The sequence below is a fragment of the Helianthus annuus genome, chromosome 1 (assembly GCF_002127325.2).
Source record: "Helianthus annuus cultivar XRQ/B chromosome 1, HanXRQr2.0-SUNRISE, whole genome shotgun sequence".
NCBI lineage: Eukaryota > Viridiplantae > Streptophyta > Magnoliopsida > Asterales > Asteraceae > Helianthus > Helianthus annuus.
This window is the reverse complement of record NC_035433.2, coordinates 142,138,250-142,155,773: the sequence shown is the minus strand read 5'-3', so window position 1 is coordinate 142,155,773 and position 17,524 is coordinate 142,138,250. Positions and strand designations below refer to the sequence as shown.

At 34.2% G+C, this 17,524-nt stretch overlaps 2 protein-coding genes and 1 long non-coding RNA gene across 3 annotated transcripts; all 3 read right to left on the bottom strand.

Annotated features, from left to right (window-relative positions):
* Nucleotides 1-1,106: 1,106 nt before the first annotated feature.
* On the bottom strand, nt 1,107-2,229 carry LOC118480875. The gene is made up of 3 exons (XR_004864013.1): nt 2,089-2,229; nt 1,911-2,000; nt 1,107-1,555 (listed from the first exon to the last, which is right to left on the bottom strand). It is a non-coding gene; the product is annotated as an uncharacterized LOC118480875 (long non-coding RNA).
* A 6,959-nt stretch (nt 2,230-9,188) lies between these two features.
* Nucleotides 9,189-13,106, bottom strand: LOC110882291. Its single transcript, XM_022130353.2, has 6 exons — nt 12,577-13,106; nt 12,412-12,493; nt 10,696-10,765; nt 10,412-10,594; nt 9,565-9,625; nt 9,189-9,482 (listed from the first exon to the last, which is right to left on the bottom strand). Exons 1-6 carry the CDS (start codon nt 12,812-12,814, stop codon nt 9,316-9,318), a joined length of 801 nt encoding a protein of 266 aa, XP_021986045.1. The 5' UTR covers nt 12,815-13,106; the 3' UTR covers nt 9,189-9,315.
* A 1,104-nt stretch (nt 13,107-14,210) lies between these two features.
* LOC110882280 lies at nt 14,211-17,152 on the bottom strand. Its single transcript, XM_022130346.2, has 6 exons — nt 16,690-17,152; nt 15,701-15,782; nt 15,543-15,609; nt 15,259-15,441; nt 14,598-14,658; nt 14,211-14,527 (listed from the first exon to the last, which is right to left on the bottom strand). The coding sequence occupies exons 1-6, from the start codon at nt 17,087-17,089 to the stop codon at nt 14,352-14,354; spliced, it is 969 nt and encodes a 322-aa protein (XP_021986038.1). The 5' UTR covers nt 17,090-17,152; the 3' UTR covers nt 14,211-14,351.
* Nucleotides 17,153-17,524: the final 372 nt, after the last annotated feature.

The window sequence follows — 17,524 nt, the reverse complement described above, 5'->3', positions numbered from 1 at the left end:
ATTCACAGTAAAACCATGGAACCTTTAAATTCAAACAAAACCCATAAAAAAACACACACAAACCACCAGCTCTTTTTAGGGACCACACAAAAACCACCAGCATGTAACAGACGGAGGATAATATATCATTACTTTATATACAAGCATATTATATACATGAAAAATTCTATAAAGAAGTCATGAATTACATACCAAGCTAGACTCTTTTTTGGGACCACTTGTTAACCATTGTCGACAAACACCTTGTTGCTAACCATTGAAGCATAACATCAAAGACCTATTTGACATATTAAATAACTTATTTAACCCGTTTGGTAAATTTGAGAGAAAATACAACTGAAATCGACTCATTCATAGATAAAAAGGAAGTTCATGTTGCTGATTTACAAATCTTACACTTTACACCTAAGATTAAACCTTGAATCATATATACCTAAGCTCACAAATACAATCCAAGCTCCAGTATAGTTAAGATGACTGAATTCACTCACAATTTAATCGTTGGGTATGTATACACTCTGGATTCAGTAGCTGCAAAAGCAAAGCAATATTACTTAACAACTTTTTTATGATAGAAATTTTGGTACTAAGGTGCTTTTACTTCTTTAATGTTTTTATCCTGGACAAAAACATCAATTTCAACATGGTCTAATACAAAGTTGACCGCTCCTGGTCCTGCTTAGAAAATGTAACTCTGTGCATGGCAGGCCTGATGTATCAATTCAAACATCCTCATTAGCATAGTAATTAATTTAAAGATAACAAATTAATAATTGTTGATTTACCCACCAAAAAGAACAGAATTGACGAAGATTATCGTGCACACAAACACTATGAAGAATAGAATAGGGCCGTAACCTATATCTCCAAAAAGGGTTCATCCAACCTCTGTCTTACCAACAACTGTTGTGTCCATGCAGAGCATTAGACTGCATTAACAAAATTTAAAGCATATGACAATGTAAAGAAACCAACCATAATAGCACAAAACTAATATTGTTAACCAACAGGATGATACACTTCAAGCTCATTGGTACAGCTTCCATCGAAACTAATAGCCTTAAAGTTTTCAAGGCACTATATAAGCTGCAAAGCAAAACATACAACTATTAAACTAATAGCCTTCAAGTTTTCAAGGCACTATATAAGTTTTCAAGGCTACTTTTTGCTTTTTTGATTTAGGTTTTTGGCTAAAATTGGATTAAGCATCACTGAAAACCATTAAAGAACAAATGAAAGGTAGAAAAAAGTTATATTTGAAGAATGGAAACATACAAAATCACGTTTCGATTGATAACTCAATAGAAAAATTGAATGAGCCTGCTTATGTTATTCTTAAAAAAGTGAGAAACTACAATCCAATTCTACATTTATAATCAAGAATCGAAAGAAGAGTGGTGATTCTAAAACACACAGTACATGGGCTGCATACAAATAAACCTCTTCATATACGTAAAAATCTAAATAAAAAACAATGAATGACACTTGTAAACTATCAAAACAACGCAACTCAGTCAGATTGACAGATTCAGATAAAACCGCATGAGTATTCTTCCTGCATAAGAGTTTAAATAACCATAAATAAAGCTCTATGAATCAAGAAACAATACAACAAATAAGATGTATCAATTCAAACCCTAGTTTTCTTACTCTGTTTCTTGTTTTATCATAATCGATTGCATAAATAAGATGTATCAATTCAAACCCTAGTTTAAATAACCATAAATAAAGCTCTATGAATCAAGAAACAATACAACAAATAAGATGTATCAATTCAAACCCTAGTTTTCTTACTCTGTTTCTTGTTTTATCATAATCGATTGCATACAATGATGAATCGGTGAGAACAAATGAATTGGGATTTAGGTTTGAGAGAAGTGAGAAGTGAGTTTGTGATTTATAATCCGAACCTTGAATGATCTGTAGATAACTGGCAATATCTCCTGTAACAAATGGAATAAATAAAAACATGAAGCTTCAATGGACAAAGGATCTGAAATCTGGTGAAATCAGAAACAAAGATCCAACAAAGAATACATTAATAACATCAAAAATCAAGAGTCGATAAATTGGAAGCAAGAAACATACCGAGAATCATAAATTGGAAGCAAGAATCAAAGATTTACACAGGATTATGCCCATGCTTGATGATTGCTGATGCGATTAGGGTTTTCGGGGATGAACGATTGTTATTTTCTTTGCGAAACGAAGTGAAACGGCCAGAATGATATGATATCAAAATTAGGGTTTCAGGAGGAAGAGAAGATGGGTATTTATATCATGGGTGTGGTATGACCCGAAATAAAACGGATCCCGCGTCCAAGGAGAAAATGTGTTATTTAGAATGCATTCCCTCCCAAAATCAACCTCCACTAAACCAATGGATGCCACATAAGCAAAATGGCTCCACCATCCAAGGACAAATAGCCCAAATCATCTCCTTTATTAATATATATAGATTATTAGGCAAAATAATTGGAGGGACAATCCTATATAATTTTAGAATTCTCGGATGAAAAATAGAAAATTTTATACTTCTAACCGAAACATTGGGGAGGCGGGTGCACCCCCCACTTCACACTAAGCTACGCCTCTGGTAGGGAGGAGAGAGGGAGAAGACGCTTTTGGAGGTGTTTTTGTAGTGAGAAATAGTTTGGATAGGTGGTGACATGTTAACGTTTTTAAGAATAACAATCGTGAATGCTTTAACTACATTTGTCTCTTTTTAAGTAGATCTGATTGATCATATATGCACATAATAGTTAGTTACCTTAACATGGTTTATATTTAAAATTGATTCTATATTATAGGATTTCCTTTTCTTCGTTAACTAATATATATATTGATATGTTATAATCTTAGTAATGAATAAAGTGATAAGAGCTCAATACCAAAAGTTGAATTCGTTTTCTTTTTAACCAAGAAATGTTTTTTTTATGCTAAAACTTTGAGCTTTAAAAAATTGAGAAAAATGCCCGGATAGTCCCTGTGGTTTCGCCTTTTTTCACCTATAGTCCCCAACTTTCTAAAATTACCTGAATAGTCCTCAAGTTTTCATTTTTTGTTCCCGAATAGTCCCTGGGTCTAACTTCAGTTTGTTTTCTCTGTTAAGAGGGTGTGAAATGACAAAAATACCATTTCCTTAAAAGGCCAAACCATAGGGACTATCCGGGCATCTTCTTCATTTTTATTTATAAAACCCCACCACCACACTTCATCTTCAACCTCCACCCACCATCACCTTCCTCCACCGAATTCGCGATTCAATCAAAAATCATTATCCTGATTCGACATTTCAAGCTTTAACATGATCAAATATCTAAAATAGCCACAACGATTACTAATTTCACCTTTTTTCAGTTCATAAAAATCAACCGCAGAACCACCCAAACCAGTCACCAACACGCAACAAGAACGATTCCGGCAATGCGGGTCTATGCGGCGATGCATTTAACATCCCATGCAGTTTAGGCCCTCCCCTATCTTTCTCTCAGGCGAGTTCGCCACCACCCGCTGGAAAATCACTTCGCCGGAAAATTAGAAATATAGTTATAATTTATAATAGCCAGTTCTATCGGTGGGTTTTGTTATTATGCATTTGAATCACATTATTAGTTATCAGCATAAAATATGGTGGAAGTGGGAAAGATTTGTGGGTTTTGTGTCAATTGGGGGAAGTGGGATTGAGTGACGGGTAAGCCAGTGAACATCAATTTGTGATGTGGGGGGTGATTTTGTAAAGAAAGTGTTAGAGCTGGGTTTTGGGTTAGTGATGTGGGGAGTGTTTTGTTTGGAATAAGATGAATTGGTTGAAGAAGACGATGGGTTAGAGAGAGAGAGCGCATCGGGGAAAGAGGAACGGCGGTGGTTCTGCGTGGCGGAGACCGGCGGCGGCACGGTGGAGGGTGGAGGAGGGTCATGGTGGGTGGAAATTGAAGATGGAGTGTGGTGGTGGGGTTTTATAAATAAAAATGAAGAAGATGCCCGGATAGTCCCTATGGTTTGGCCTTTCAAGGAAAGGGTATTTTTGTCATTTCATACCCTCTTAACAGAGAAAACAAACTGAAGTTATACCAGGGACTATCCGGGAACAAAAAATGAAAACTTGGGGACTATTCATGTAATTTTAGAAAGTTGGGGACTATAGGTGAAAAAAGGCAAAACCACAGGGACTATCCAGGCATTTTTCTCTAAAAAATTAGTTAAAAATTAATATACTTGATACTCAAAAGTCAAAAGTTAACTTTATTGGATGGCAATATATAACCATTATTTACATATAAATAAGCAACTTCATTGTGCATAAGGTTCTTGTACATTTAGCTTAGGGAGTTTTCCAAAAAAAAGTAGATTTTCCCTTTTTAACCCTAAAGTTTTAATCTTTGACAATTTAAGTTTAAAGTTTTAATTTTTGTTTCCTTTTTAACCCTAAAGTTTTAATCTTTGACAATTTTAAATTTAAAGTTTTAATCTTTGGCATGGTTGTAAAAGTCCCGCCTAGGCTCCGAGTACTACACGAGTACTCGCTACAAGGTAGACTGCCGAGGCACGAGTACTGTTCTCCCAGGTCAATTATTCCCCGAGTACTCTCCGCCTAAGCCGACTTTACTTCTAATTCAAAAGTTTCCATCTTATACAATTTAACCCCTTTGATTAATTTGATTTTTCACTTCTAATTCAAAAGTTTTCATCTTTTGCGATTTAACCACTTTGATTTTCTTTACTTATGTGTTATAATCTTGGCTTTGGGGGTTTTTCAAAGAAAAAATGGCTATGCATATGTTTGTTGTAACCTTGGCTTTGGGGGTTTTTAAAAAAATTTTTTTTTTTTACTTTTCACCCAAAAGTATTTCATAAATTACTTTTAACCCAAAACTATTTGTTTTTTTTTTACTTTTAACACAAAACTTTTTATCTTTTGCAATCCATCCTCACCACTTTTTATACTTTCAACTTTGGTCCTTTATAGTTTTCATTTTCAGCAAATTTTTCGCTTTATGGTTCGTTTTAAATTTTGTGACTTAACACATCGCAACGTGCGTCTTTGGTTTAATGTTTTTACCTTTCGTTCTAAATTTTGCGAGTTAACACGACGCAACGTGCGTGTGTGAGTGAACCTTTTTACATCGTCTATTTTTTCCCGTTTGACAGGTTCAACATAACGTGTGCGTCCTAAATCGACTTAATTATAACTAAAGAGTCCCCGCCGCATTGCGGCGGGTCGTAATTCTAGTTTACAATAATTGGTATAATTAACTATTTTAATCTTTTTTTTTAATAGCCAATATAATCATTCTCGAGTACTCTTGGGCTACTTACTGGACAAATGGAGTACTCCGAGAGTAACCCGAGTCCACTAACAATTTCAGGGAAAACCCAGTAACCCACCCGCCCGAAAGCACGACAATGAAATTACCTGTAAAACCCGTTTGGCTCAAGGATCCAACCAAGGTTTCCCTAAGTCTCCTATCATTGCCCACTAGTGTCTCGACTATTTTAAACTATATACTAAGCATTAGGGGTGAACAAATTAACCACCATAACCGATAACCAAACCATAACCGACATAACCGAACCACTAATAACCGATAACCAATATAACCAATGGTTATGGTTATGAAACTTTGTATAACCGCTCAATCGGTTATGGTTATGGTTATGAAGCTTTGGTTAACCGAATATAACCGAAACCGAACCGAAGTTGTGATGTTAACTTTATATAATAGATTTGTGTTTTACAAAACCATATAGAGGGTTTTTACTAAGATAAAAGTATGCTAGTAACAAAATGATCTTGATGTAGATGTCATTTATTTTGATAAAGAACTAAGGTGATATGGCCATAATTGTTTTTGTTTGAGAATTATCTTATTAAAAAGAACTCTAAATCGGTAGTTTAACCAAAAAGTTTAGTCTTCAAAATAGGCTAAAGCTAAGTTCAAATCGGCACAACCCTATTTATTTCAAACCTTGCTTGGTTACTTAACCAAAATTAACAAAAAACCGAACCGTAACCGACTTCATAACCGATTAACCATAACCGAAGTTTGATTATGGTTATGGTTACCAAAACTCCATAACCGAACTAGCGGTTATGGTTATGGTTATGGTTATGGTTAATAGTAAAAACCGACCCAAACCGACCCATACACACCCCTACTAAGCATTGATAGATTCCAATAATTACCACATTATAAATTTTATAAGCAACATGTTGTTGCTTCATATGGTTGTACACTATGCATTGGGTGCTTTTAAAAAAAAATTGAATTTTATTACTTTAAATCCAAAAGCCTTTTACCTTTTACATTTTAACCCTATTGTTTTTTTTTTTACTTTTACTTTTGCAATTTAACACAAACAATTTTTTTATGTTCAACTTTAGTCCCTCATACTTTTATCTTTCGCAAGTTTTTCGTTTTATGTTTCATTCTAAATTTATGAGTCAACACGCTCCAATGTGCGTGTGGGGTTCAATGTTTTTTGTCTATTTTTCCCGTTTTACAGGCTCATCGCAACACGTCTATTTTTCTTCGTTTGAGAAGTTCATCGCAACGTGCGGGTCCTAGATCGACTTAGTTATTCTTTTCTACGTTTTTACGTTACGGTCTAATTTCTCGCATTAACATGATGCAATGGGCGTCCGTGGTTTAACAATTTTACGTCTGTTTTTTCATTCGGTGTTATTTATTCCTTTTTTATTTATTTTATTTTTACGATCTTTCCTGATATTGATGGTCGTTGGCAGTGGTGTGGCATTGGTGTGGCATTGGTGCTACTTGGGACGATTTTACGAACGTGTTTAACCTATTAAGTTTTACTAATAATTTCTTTCGAGTTTACCCCTATACCTCATTTACTTTAAAAGAAACTATTTTTACGTGTATATTTTTATGTATTTGTCGGCGTGAATTCGATTTGCTGTACATTTTCAACGTCTTCTTGACTAACGGCGTTGTGACCACACCCAACGACCACATTCTTGATTCCTGCATCTGTTTCAACGTCTTCTTGACTAACGGCGTTGTGATCAGACCCAACGACCACATTCTTGATTCCTGCATCTTTTTCAACGTCTTCTTGACTAACGGCGTTGTGATCAGACCCAACGACCACATTCTTGATTCCTGCATCTTTTTCAACGTCTTCTTGACTAATGGTGTTGTGATCAGACCCAACGACCACATTCTTGATTCCTGCATCTTTTTCAACGTTTTCTTGTCTAACGGCGTTGTGATCAGGCCCAACGACCACATTCTTGTTTCCTGCATCTTTTTCAACGTCTTCTTGACTAACGGTGTTGTGATCAGATGCAACGGCGACACTCTTGATCATTCCTGTTTCTTTTTCATTATCTTCGTCTTTAGAAGCAACCACTTTCTTCATCATTCCATCTTCTTTTTCGTTGTTATCAGACGCAACAACTACATTGTTTAGTTCTTCTTTTGTTTCAGCATTTTCTTCTTCTTTGCTGATCGGACTTTCGACAACATTCTTGACTCTTGCATCATCTTCATTACTAACGCGGCTGTCATCAGATACAACGACGTCATTCGTGGCCCGTCCATCTTTTTCAGCATCATCTTTTTTACTAATGCTGTTATCGTAAGCGACGAATACGTTCTCGCTTACACAATCTTCTTCTGTTGCCATGGTTTATGATGAAATTGTGGTTTGATGTGGTATGATTTATAGCAAGAACAGCTGACTTTTGGAATTTTTAAAGATATGATATGCATGAGATCTAATGAACAGTTTTTTTTAACTGATTGTACATTGCCATCCCTCTGACTCTTGAATTTCTTTTTTTTTTTTTTTATTATTTGGTGTTTGTACTAAGTGAAATCTGAAATAATAAATGCATTTTTAATTTCATTTCATGTATAAATTTGTTAAGGGTATATACATAACAGTGGGTAGTTATTATGTAAATGGTAGATGTAGATAACAGGGGGAATTAGAGAGGTCAAACCATGTAAATATTCGGTTCTAAAAGAAAAAAAAAGTATATAACAATTAAATAAAGTTATAAGTTTTATGATTATTGTTTAGCTCAGTTTTGTATATGCCTTTGAAAATACATATTTACACTTGGTCAAACTAAAAGTTTGTTTCTTAAGTTTTACAAAGAGTAAATTACGATTTTGGCCCCTGTGGTTATATCACTTTTACCCTTTTAGCCTAAAAAAACTTTTTAATATCTGAGCCTCCAACGTCTTTTTTTCTAACCCTTTTGGCCCCTAACATTTAATGGATGGGGTTAGTGTTAGGGGCTAAAAGGGTTAGAAAAAAGACGTTGGGGGCTCAGATGTTAAAAAATTCTTTTTTGAGCTAAAAGGGTAAAAGTGATATAACCACAGGGGCCAATATCGTAATTTACTCTTTTACAAAAGTTAACAAGTATATTAAGTTAATGTCACATGAATATTTTACCACATTTGTTAAGAAATTAAAATGCCAACCCCCCCCCCCCCCCCCCCCCTCTCTTAGCCTATCTGGTAATATTCACTAACCTTGTTTCCCAACCTGCCCACTAATACTTATATTTTGTTATTTTTAGGATATATATTTATTCTTTTGTTCAATATATAATGTTATGCTATTAGGAGAATCCATGATTGACTGATCAAGATCTGGGTGAGGTGCGCTCGGCTGCTGGTCGAGGCGTACATGGGTGCCTGGAGACTGGCGTGCTTGTCATCCCAATCTTCTTTGATTCAGCTCCTTTAGATGTCTTGTTGATCCACACCTCAAACCACACATTAGCAATCAGTGGCGAAGCTTGACCCGAATGACGCGCACGCGGGGCCGCGGGGGGGGGCGAAAACATATATACCCAAAAATTTCTATAGAACCGGGGGGTCGAAAACGTATATACCCAAAAATTTCTATAGTAAAACTACATATATAACACTACTGAGCGAAAAGTTCGGGGGGTCGGGCGCCCCCTCCCGCCCCTTCTATACTTCGCCCCTGTTAGCAATGCATATGGCCTTCTATCGCTATCCAGAAATACCCAAACGAGTAATGGGTTTCTCAATATCGAACGCTAAACGTGATTTTAGTTATATGTAACACATTATTCGCACATTGATGACCCACTTCTATAAGTTGAAAAGTTTCACAAAATTATTTTCAGAACAGCAAAAAATCGATTAATATAAAAAAATAATAATAATAATAAAAACTGAAGACAATTTGGTAATTAAAATATACACTAAACACGAAGACAATTTGGTAACTAAAATATACAATAAACACGAACCCCCCCCCCCCCCCTCTCTTGTTCTGAATGATTCATATAACTTCTAGTAATCACTGCACTCTCTTACCAAAAGCACGAATTATTTTCGAATAGTAGTCCCAATCCGGATGAGAAGATGTTATAGCCGGATCCCCAATCGGGTGAGCTTTCACATAACTCTGAACATCTTTAGCCTCTGCAAGCCCCTCCAAGAACACCCGTAACTCGCTATTCGGACCTGGTCAAAATTTCACAAAACTTCACATACTCCAACCGCAAAATGTTCCCAAAAAAACAAGCAATAAATTGTATAAAATTACCTAGAACATCATCCTCCTTGTTTTCGGGATCATAATTCCCAGGATAAATCGAAGTGTTTGGCTGCGACAAAACACAGATATATCATAAAGGGTAAATTACACTTTTCATCCTTTTATGTTTATATACCAAATTTTAGTGGATGTCCTTTACCTTTAAAAATGTCAGGAATCATCCTTGTAAGTTTCAAAAACTTTGCACGATCTGTCCTTTGACACTAAACCAGGTAAAATTTTCAGTTAAGTTTGGTCACATGAGGGTAGTTTAGTCTTATACTCTTTTTTATGGTGTATAGAGAGGAAAGGGGCATTTATATCTTTTATTTTTTTATTCTATATGTTTTATTTTTAAGATACTTTTTTAAATAAATGGATAAAAAGACTAAATTGCCCAAACTTAACTGAAAATTTTAACCGGGTTAGTGTCAAAGGACAAACTGTGCAAGGTTTTTAAAACGTAAAGGATGATTCCCGACATTTTAAAAGGTAAAGGAAATCCACTGAAATTTGGTATATCTTTTATTTTTTATTCTTTATGTTTTATTTTTAATATACATTTTTTAATAAATGGATAAAATGACTACATTGCCAAAACTTAACTGAAAATTTTAACTGAGTTAGTGTCAAAGGACAAACTGTGCAAGGTTTTAAAACGTAAAGGATGATTCCTGACATTCTAAAGGTAAAGGAGATCCACTGAAATTTGGTATAAACATAAAGAACGAAAAAATGTAATTTACCCTATCGTAAATAAAGGTGTTAACTTTGACACACTCGCGCACCGACATATATGTATAGATATAACTAATCTTGTAAGTAAAATGAAATAAGTATATATAGAGAGTGTTACGGGATTTAGAAGGGCCTTCACGGGATAGGTGATCAATAAAGTGTTAGATGCAGAGTATTCTCCTTCGGACCATGGACCGTAAATATACTTTTTCTTCCATATATGTTTAAGTTCTTTTAAGAACAGCGGCTTCTTTTGGTTGTCTGGACACGTGAAACCTGTGTCCGTGCATTGGCCTTGATCCTAACAAGTGTTGTTAATACGTTAAAGCCGTTGTAAAAGATAATACTAGAAGTTAACTAGAAAGCTGGTCTGATTTGTCGTCCAGGCGATTTTAAACTCACCCAAGTAAACAAAAGCTTGCTTTTGAGTTCAGTACCCATTACATTGGTCAGAACGCCACCTATGTTATGCCTGAAAAAAAAAACATAAATTAGTTTTAATAATTTACAAAAATAATAATGAACCAAGCATCCGCCAAACCGTTTGTGAACCTTAGTTATCTAATTTGATATTAGAGTAAATTACGATTTTGGCCCCTGTGGTTATATCACTTTTACCCTTTTAGCCCAAAAAAGGAATTTTTTAACATCCGAGCCCTCAACGTCTATTTTTTCTAACTCTTTTAGACCCTAACGTCTTTTTCCTAACCCTTTTGGCTCCTAAAAGTAAATGGATGGGGTTAGTGTTAGGGGCCGAAAGGGTAAAAGATTCATTTTTTGGCTAAAAGGGTAAAAGTGATATAACCACATGGGCTAAAATCGTAATTTACTCTTGATATTAACTATATATTTGAACGTTTTGTTTAGTTTGGTATCATTTCTACATTTACAAGTTTAAATAAATGGTTAAATTTATTGAGACTTCGCTACATTTACAAGTTTTAAATAAAAGGTTAAATTTAAAATATTATTCTAAAATTTAAATTGTTAATTTAAGATATTTTTAAATAAAACAAATTATTTATCACGAAAACCAAACTTTGTATTAATATATGAAATATTTTTTTTCATTACTAAAAAATTACATATTTTTTTATTATTTAGTATAGAAAATTACATTTATTCAACCCGTGTAATAAATGAGGTTTTTTAAAGATGTATTATTTTATTATTTGGTAAACAATATTACATTATTCAACCCGTGTAATACACATGGTTTTAAAGATATAACTTTTTTATTTGGTATATAAAATTAAATTTATTCAACCCGTACAATATGGTTCTTATAGATATAACTTTTTATTATTTAATATATAAAATTATAGATATTCAACCCGTGCAATAAATGAGGTTTTTAAAGATATATATTGTTTTATTATTTAGTATATAAAATTCATTTATTCGACCCGTGTACTACACAAATTAAATTTATTCAACCCGTGTATTACACAAGGTTCTAACCTAGTTTACTTAAATAAATGAACACAAAAAAGCTTCTCTTTTGATCATTTAAATTCTATAAACTATCCCATCATGTATGTATGTATGTATATACATAACCAAAAGAACAACATAAAACATTATATAGGAAAAAAAAGAATAATATGTTTATTTTAACTTCAATTTCTTACATAAGAGGCTGTTTTTATTAGATAATTTTTTTTTTTTCATGTATGTCAATTATGTAAATTTAGTTATGAGATCAGTACCGGTATGGTACCGATACCAATACCAAAACTGAAAAATGAGTAAAAACACAAGCCGAATACAGTAACAATTATGGCGGTATGGTACTACTGGTCCGGTACCAGTAGTGAATAAATACCAAAATGTACCAAAACCTAAAAAATGAACACCAGTACATGTACAGATGTTGTTTGGTCAGTATCACTATCGCTACGGTCTTGGTATGACACGGGGGTACCCGGTACAAATGCCCATCCCTATATTCATTCCTTTACGTTTGTTTATCTACTAAATCAACACACACGAATAAATATATTTTCTTAACAAAAAACACGTGAATCTGTTCGTTTAATTACCTGTGTTTATTCAGTTAAACTTAAATTCGCAATATAACGAGTAAATAAAAAAAAGTTTCGGAATTGTGAAACTAACTCCATAGCAGATGACCAAATTCCCACTTGAAATCTCTCAAAACAAAACTCCAAAAACTCTTGACAGAATGGCCTCTTGTAAACTGCATATACACATATAACATATAAACACATTAATTAGTCAACATAAACATAAAAGATTCCCACTTTTAAAACTAGCACTCACTCATAAAATTCCCAGAACAAAAATCTGGCTGGCGGTTTTTCGGAATGGTGTTTGGCCGACGACGATGAGCCCGGTGAACGAGAAACCCGCCCATAGGAAGCACAAGAAGCTTCTTCTTGGGACCAAGGTTAAGTTTGCTCATGGAAACATCTAAATTCACTCCTGTTTCTTCTTTTTCATCTTCTTGTTCTTCACCGTTATGATCAGTGTTCTCAGATGCAACAGTCTTCTTCATCATTAATCAAATTGGCAACAACAGTTTGATAAACTCAAAATAAACTTTTGATTTATAGTCTATACCTATTTATAGAACAAAACTGTTTACACTTGTAACAAACCCTAATCTAACCAACGGTTCAGAAACAACTTTATGTAAAGCAAAATTGACTCGTGTTAGCCACAAGAGTCACACTTCAATTTTGTGAGTGAAGAAGCTGATTAAAATTTTAACGATTTAATAAGATGAATTGACAGAGCTTGAAAGTGTGACAAAACATATGTTCTGTTTGACAAGAGAGATGACTTGTGTATTTCCTCTTGTTTCCTGTATTGGTTCTCTTTTTATATTTTGCTATGGATAACTATCAGGGGTATGCAATAACCGAACCATTAACCGAAACTGAACCGAAAAGCGACAAAACCGAACCGAAATTAACCGAAACTGAATTAACCGAAAGTCGGTTAACGGATATTTTTTTTTACCAAATTAACCGAACCGAACCGAATCATTTATTTTTTTTATACCTCTATTTCATATGTTTCATGTTTTATACTTTCATTTCATGTAATAATACCTCCATTTCATTTATTTATGCCTTCATTTCATTTATTTATACCTCCATTTTATGTATTTAAAAATCTATTCATGCATTTATACCTTCATTTCATTTATTTATACATCCATTTCATGTATTTATACATCTATTTCATGTATTTATACCTCTGTTACATGTATTTCTAAGCAAAAAAATTAGCCCTTGTTTGAATTGGTTATTAACCGAAAATTAACCGAACCGAACCGAAAACCGACAAATTAACCGAACGGATTAACCGATAACTTCGGTTACGGTTACGGATAATGCTAATAACCGAACCGAACCATACACACCCCTAATAACTATTAACAGATTAAGGGGTTGTTTGGCAACTTCTGAATGGTTAAGTGCTAAACCAGTAAGAGGTCTTAACAATTAAGTGTTGAACCACTAAGAGGTTTGAACCATTAACAGTCAGTATAATGCTTAACCCACATGTACAGATGTTGTTTGGTTCAGACCTCCCTCTGCACTTAATGGTTCAGACCTCTTGTTGATTCAGCACTTAACCATTCAGATGATGCCAAACAGCCCCTAAGTTAGAAGTCATTTTTTTAGAAAACATAAGTTTGTCATTTCCGTTGCCCGTTTATCTGTCATTCTTATGTAATTTTTCAATCTTTTTTATTGGTTAGATTTTACAGGTTTTTTTTTAATTTATGAAGGACTCAGTAATGAGTTATAATGTGATATGATTTATGATTTATAGCAGATCCCATGAATGATTTCTTTGAACCGACTATATGTTTAGTCTTGCGCTTTCAAATCGTATAGTTTGTCTTTACTAAAAAGATGTTCGAATCAAGGTAGTAAACAATATAATAGATAAATTTTGATTTCATTTAACAATCAAACTTAGAAGCAAAAGTTTCAGATCCTAAACTTGTAGTAGTACAGTACCATGTCTGAATTCGAAAACCAACAAAAAAAGCCTCTTGATCTCAATGATTATATAGAGTTCTAGTGATCACTGGATTCTTTCTTTCCGAAAGAACGAATTATCTTCGAATAGTAGTCCCAGTCAGCATGAGAAGACGTTATAGCTGGATCCCCAATCGGGTGAGCTTTCACATAACTTTGAACATCTTTAGCCTCTGCAAGCCCCTCTAAGAACACACGTATCTCACCACTCGGACCTGATCAAAATTTCACATATATATGGTCAGAAAATGTTTTCAAAACAAGATAACGAATCAATAAACTTACCTAGAAGATTATCTTCCTTGTTTTCGGGATCATAGTTCCCCGGAGAAATAGAAGTGTTCGGCTGCAACAAAACACACATGAAGGTATCAACTTGACACACTCGCACATGCACACTTATATAGATATAATTTAACTAATCTTGTAAGGGGTGCAAACGAGCCGAGCCCGAGCTCGGCCAGGCTCGAGCTCGAGCTCGATTAACTTATGAGAGCTCGGGCTCGAGCTCGAGCTCGGCTCGTTTTGTATTTTATCAAGCTCGAGCTCGGCTCGTTTATTATCTATTAATTAGTATATTAAATAAAAATAATATAAATAATAGACTTTTTAGGCTTGCGAGCTCGATAAGTAAAGCTCGGGCTCGGGCTCGTTAACTAAATAAGCTTATTTTTAGGTTCGAGATCGGCTTGTAAACAAGTTTAAATAAGCTCGGCTCGTTTACACTAAGGCTCGATAAGGCTCGACGAGCCTTACGAGCTTCACATGTGAGGCTCGAGCTCGGGCTCGATAAACAAACGAGCTTTGTTTTGAGGCTCAAGCTCGGCTCGGGCTCGATAAGGCTCGGCTCGTTTCGAGCTTTTTCTCGAGCCGATCTCGAGTAGCTCGCGAGCCGCTCGGCTCGTTTGCACCCCTACTTGTAAGTATAAGAAATAAATGTATATACAGGATTCATAAGGGTTTTCACAGGATCGGTGATCAACAACGTGTTAGACGCAGAGTATTCTCCGTCACACCAAGGGAGATTGCTATACTTTTTGCTCCATAAGTGATTAAGTTCTTTCAAGAACACCGGTTTGTCTTTTTTGTCCAAACACATGAAATCAGTCTTCGTGCATTGGTTTTGATCCTAACAAGTGTCGTTAAAACATCAAAATCGTCATAAAGATAATAACAACCGGTAAACAAACAAACAAGCCTGATTTGTAATTTGGGTTATTATGAACTCACCCAAGTAAATAGCAGCTTGCTTTTGTGTTCTCCCATTACATTAGTCAAAACTGCACCTATGTTATGCCTGAAAAAAAACATATTTTAACTTTAACAAATATATATAAATAATAACAAGTAAATAAAAAAAATTCAAATTGAGAATTTGAGATACTAACTCCATAGCAGATGACCATATTCCCACTTCAAATCTCTCAAAACAAAACTTCAAAAACTCATCACAGAATGGCCTCTTGTAAACTGTATGAACATATATAATATATATTTAAGCGTTAATAAATAGTATAAAATCTAGGGGCGTTAAAAGACCGTTAAAACTAATATAACCTTCCAAATCAAAAGAAAACCAGCCGGTTTGGTATATTCGATATCCAAACAGTTTGGTTAACAATTACTTTTTTACGATTTGTCAGTTCATAAGTTCCACCTGATTCAAAACTTTTGAACTGGACATGTACATTACACTAGCCATTTAATCTATATCTATATTATTATATAAGTTTGGGTTCATTTCAGAACTCTAAATAAATGCAGAACTTTCAGAACTCCAAATAAACAATTATTATATATATATTTTTATATATTTAGGGTATTTTTATCATTTATTATATGTATTTTTATGATTACATACATGTTAAGAGTAGGTTACATATATGTGATAGCCAAATTATATATGTGTAATAACTAATTACATATATGTAAAAAAACTAGTCTACATATGTGTAGTCATAAAATTACATATAAAAATGAAAAAGTTGCTTTTAACACGTATGTAATGATAAATATACATATACTAAATGATAAAATTATCCTAAATATAAAGATATACAAATAAAAAGATTGTTTATTAGAAGTTCTACGAGTTCTGTAAATATTTAGGGTTCTGAAACGATCTTCAATCAAAATATACGTACATACATATTATTATTATTTTAACAGCTACAATCAAACTAATATGTTCTTAAAAAAATAAGAAATCAATTCGAACTATCAAAACTAAACCGTTAAACCACTAAACCAATATAGTAGTTAACGGTTCAAACAGAAATTTGGTAAAAACTGTTCGAACCGAACAAGAAACACCACACAAAAAAAATTAATAATACCCACATAGAAAAAAAAATGTAAGATAATATTGTTTACTCACTCATAAAATTTCCAGAACAGAAATCAGGCATGCGGTTTTTTGGGATGGCGTTTTGGCGAAAGCGAAAAGCGCGATGAACTAAAAAACCAGTTATCGGAAGCACAATAAGTTTCTTTTTCAAACCAAGGTTAAGTTTATCCATAGAAATGCTTAGATCACTTCCTGTTTGTTTTTCATTATGTTCATCTTCAGAAGCAACACCATCTTCTTTATCTTCTTTTTCATTGGTATGACGAGTATCAGACCCAACAGCTACATTGTTGTTTGCTGCTTCTGTTTCAACGTGATTTTCTTCAGAAGCAACAATGGTGATCTTGATTCCTGAGTCTTCTGTTTTAGTGACCGGAATGTGGTCAGAATCAGTGACGATGTTGTTGGTTATGGACTCTTTGGTTGCCATGGTTTTGGTTTTTGATGAAGGATGGATTTTGATGTGGTAACTGGTATGATTTATAGAATGAGATATTATTATGAACGGTTTCTTTCACTCTTGAGTTTCCTCTTTATTAGACCATGCGTAGTGGTAAGGGTGAATAATGACCCCACCCTTGACGGTTTTCTGTCATGTGGCAGTCCAGTCAGCAAAGGACATTATTGGGTGTTTTTCTAAAATGGGTGTAGTGGGAATGTGGGTATTTTGTTAAAAAGGGGTGTAAAAAATTAAATAAAAAAATTAATCAAAAAATGGGGATTGGCCAAGAAAAAGATGGATGCATGTGATTGGCCAACAATTTGCCATTTTAGCGTGATTCAAAACACGCTGGTTTTTTTTTTTTTTGCAAAATCACGCTCAAACACGTGGGGCATTGGCGTTTTTCGGGCGTGTTTGGGGCTT

What these genes read in the sequence shown, in the direction of transcription:
- LOC110882291 (XM_022130353.2), bottom strand. Translation starts at nt 12,814, where the DNA reads ATGATGAAGAAGACTGTTGCATCTGAGAACACTGATCATAACGGTGAA. An exon ending in TTGTTCTGGGAATTTTATGA is followed by an intron (nt 12,494 to 12,576) that starts GTGAGTGCTAGT and finishes GTGTATATGCAG; the next exon opens with TTTACAAGAGGCCATTCTGT. An exon ending in GCAAGCTTTTGTTTACTTGG is followed by an intron (nt 10,595 to 10,695) that starts GTGAGTTTAAAA and finishes AACACTTGTTAG; the next exon opens with GATCAAGGCCAATGCACGGA.
- LOC110882280 (XM_022130346.2), bottom strand. Translation starts at nt 17,089, where the DNA reads ATGGCAACCAAAGAGTCCATAACCAACAACATCGTCACTGATTCTGAC. An exon ending in CTGTTCTGGAAATTTTATGA is followed by an intron (nt 15,783 to 16,689) that starts GTGAGTAAACAA and finishes ATGTTCATACAG; the next exon opens with TTTACAAGAGGCCATTCTGT. An exon ending in ATATGGTCATCTGCTATGGA is followed by an intron (nt 15,610 to 15,700) that starts GTTAGTATCTCA and finishes GTTTTTTTTCAG; the next exon opens with GCATAACATAGGTGCAGTTT.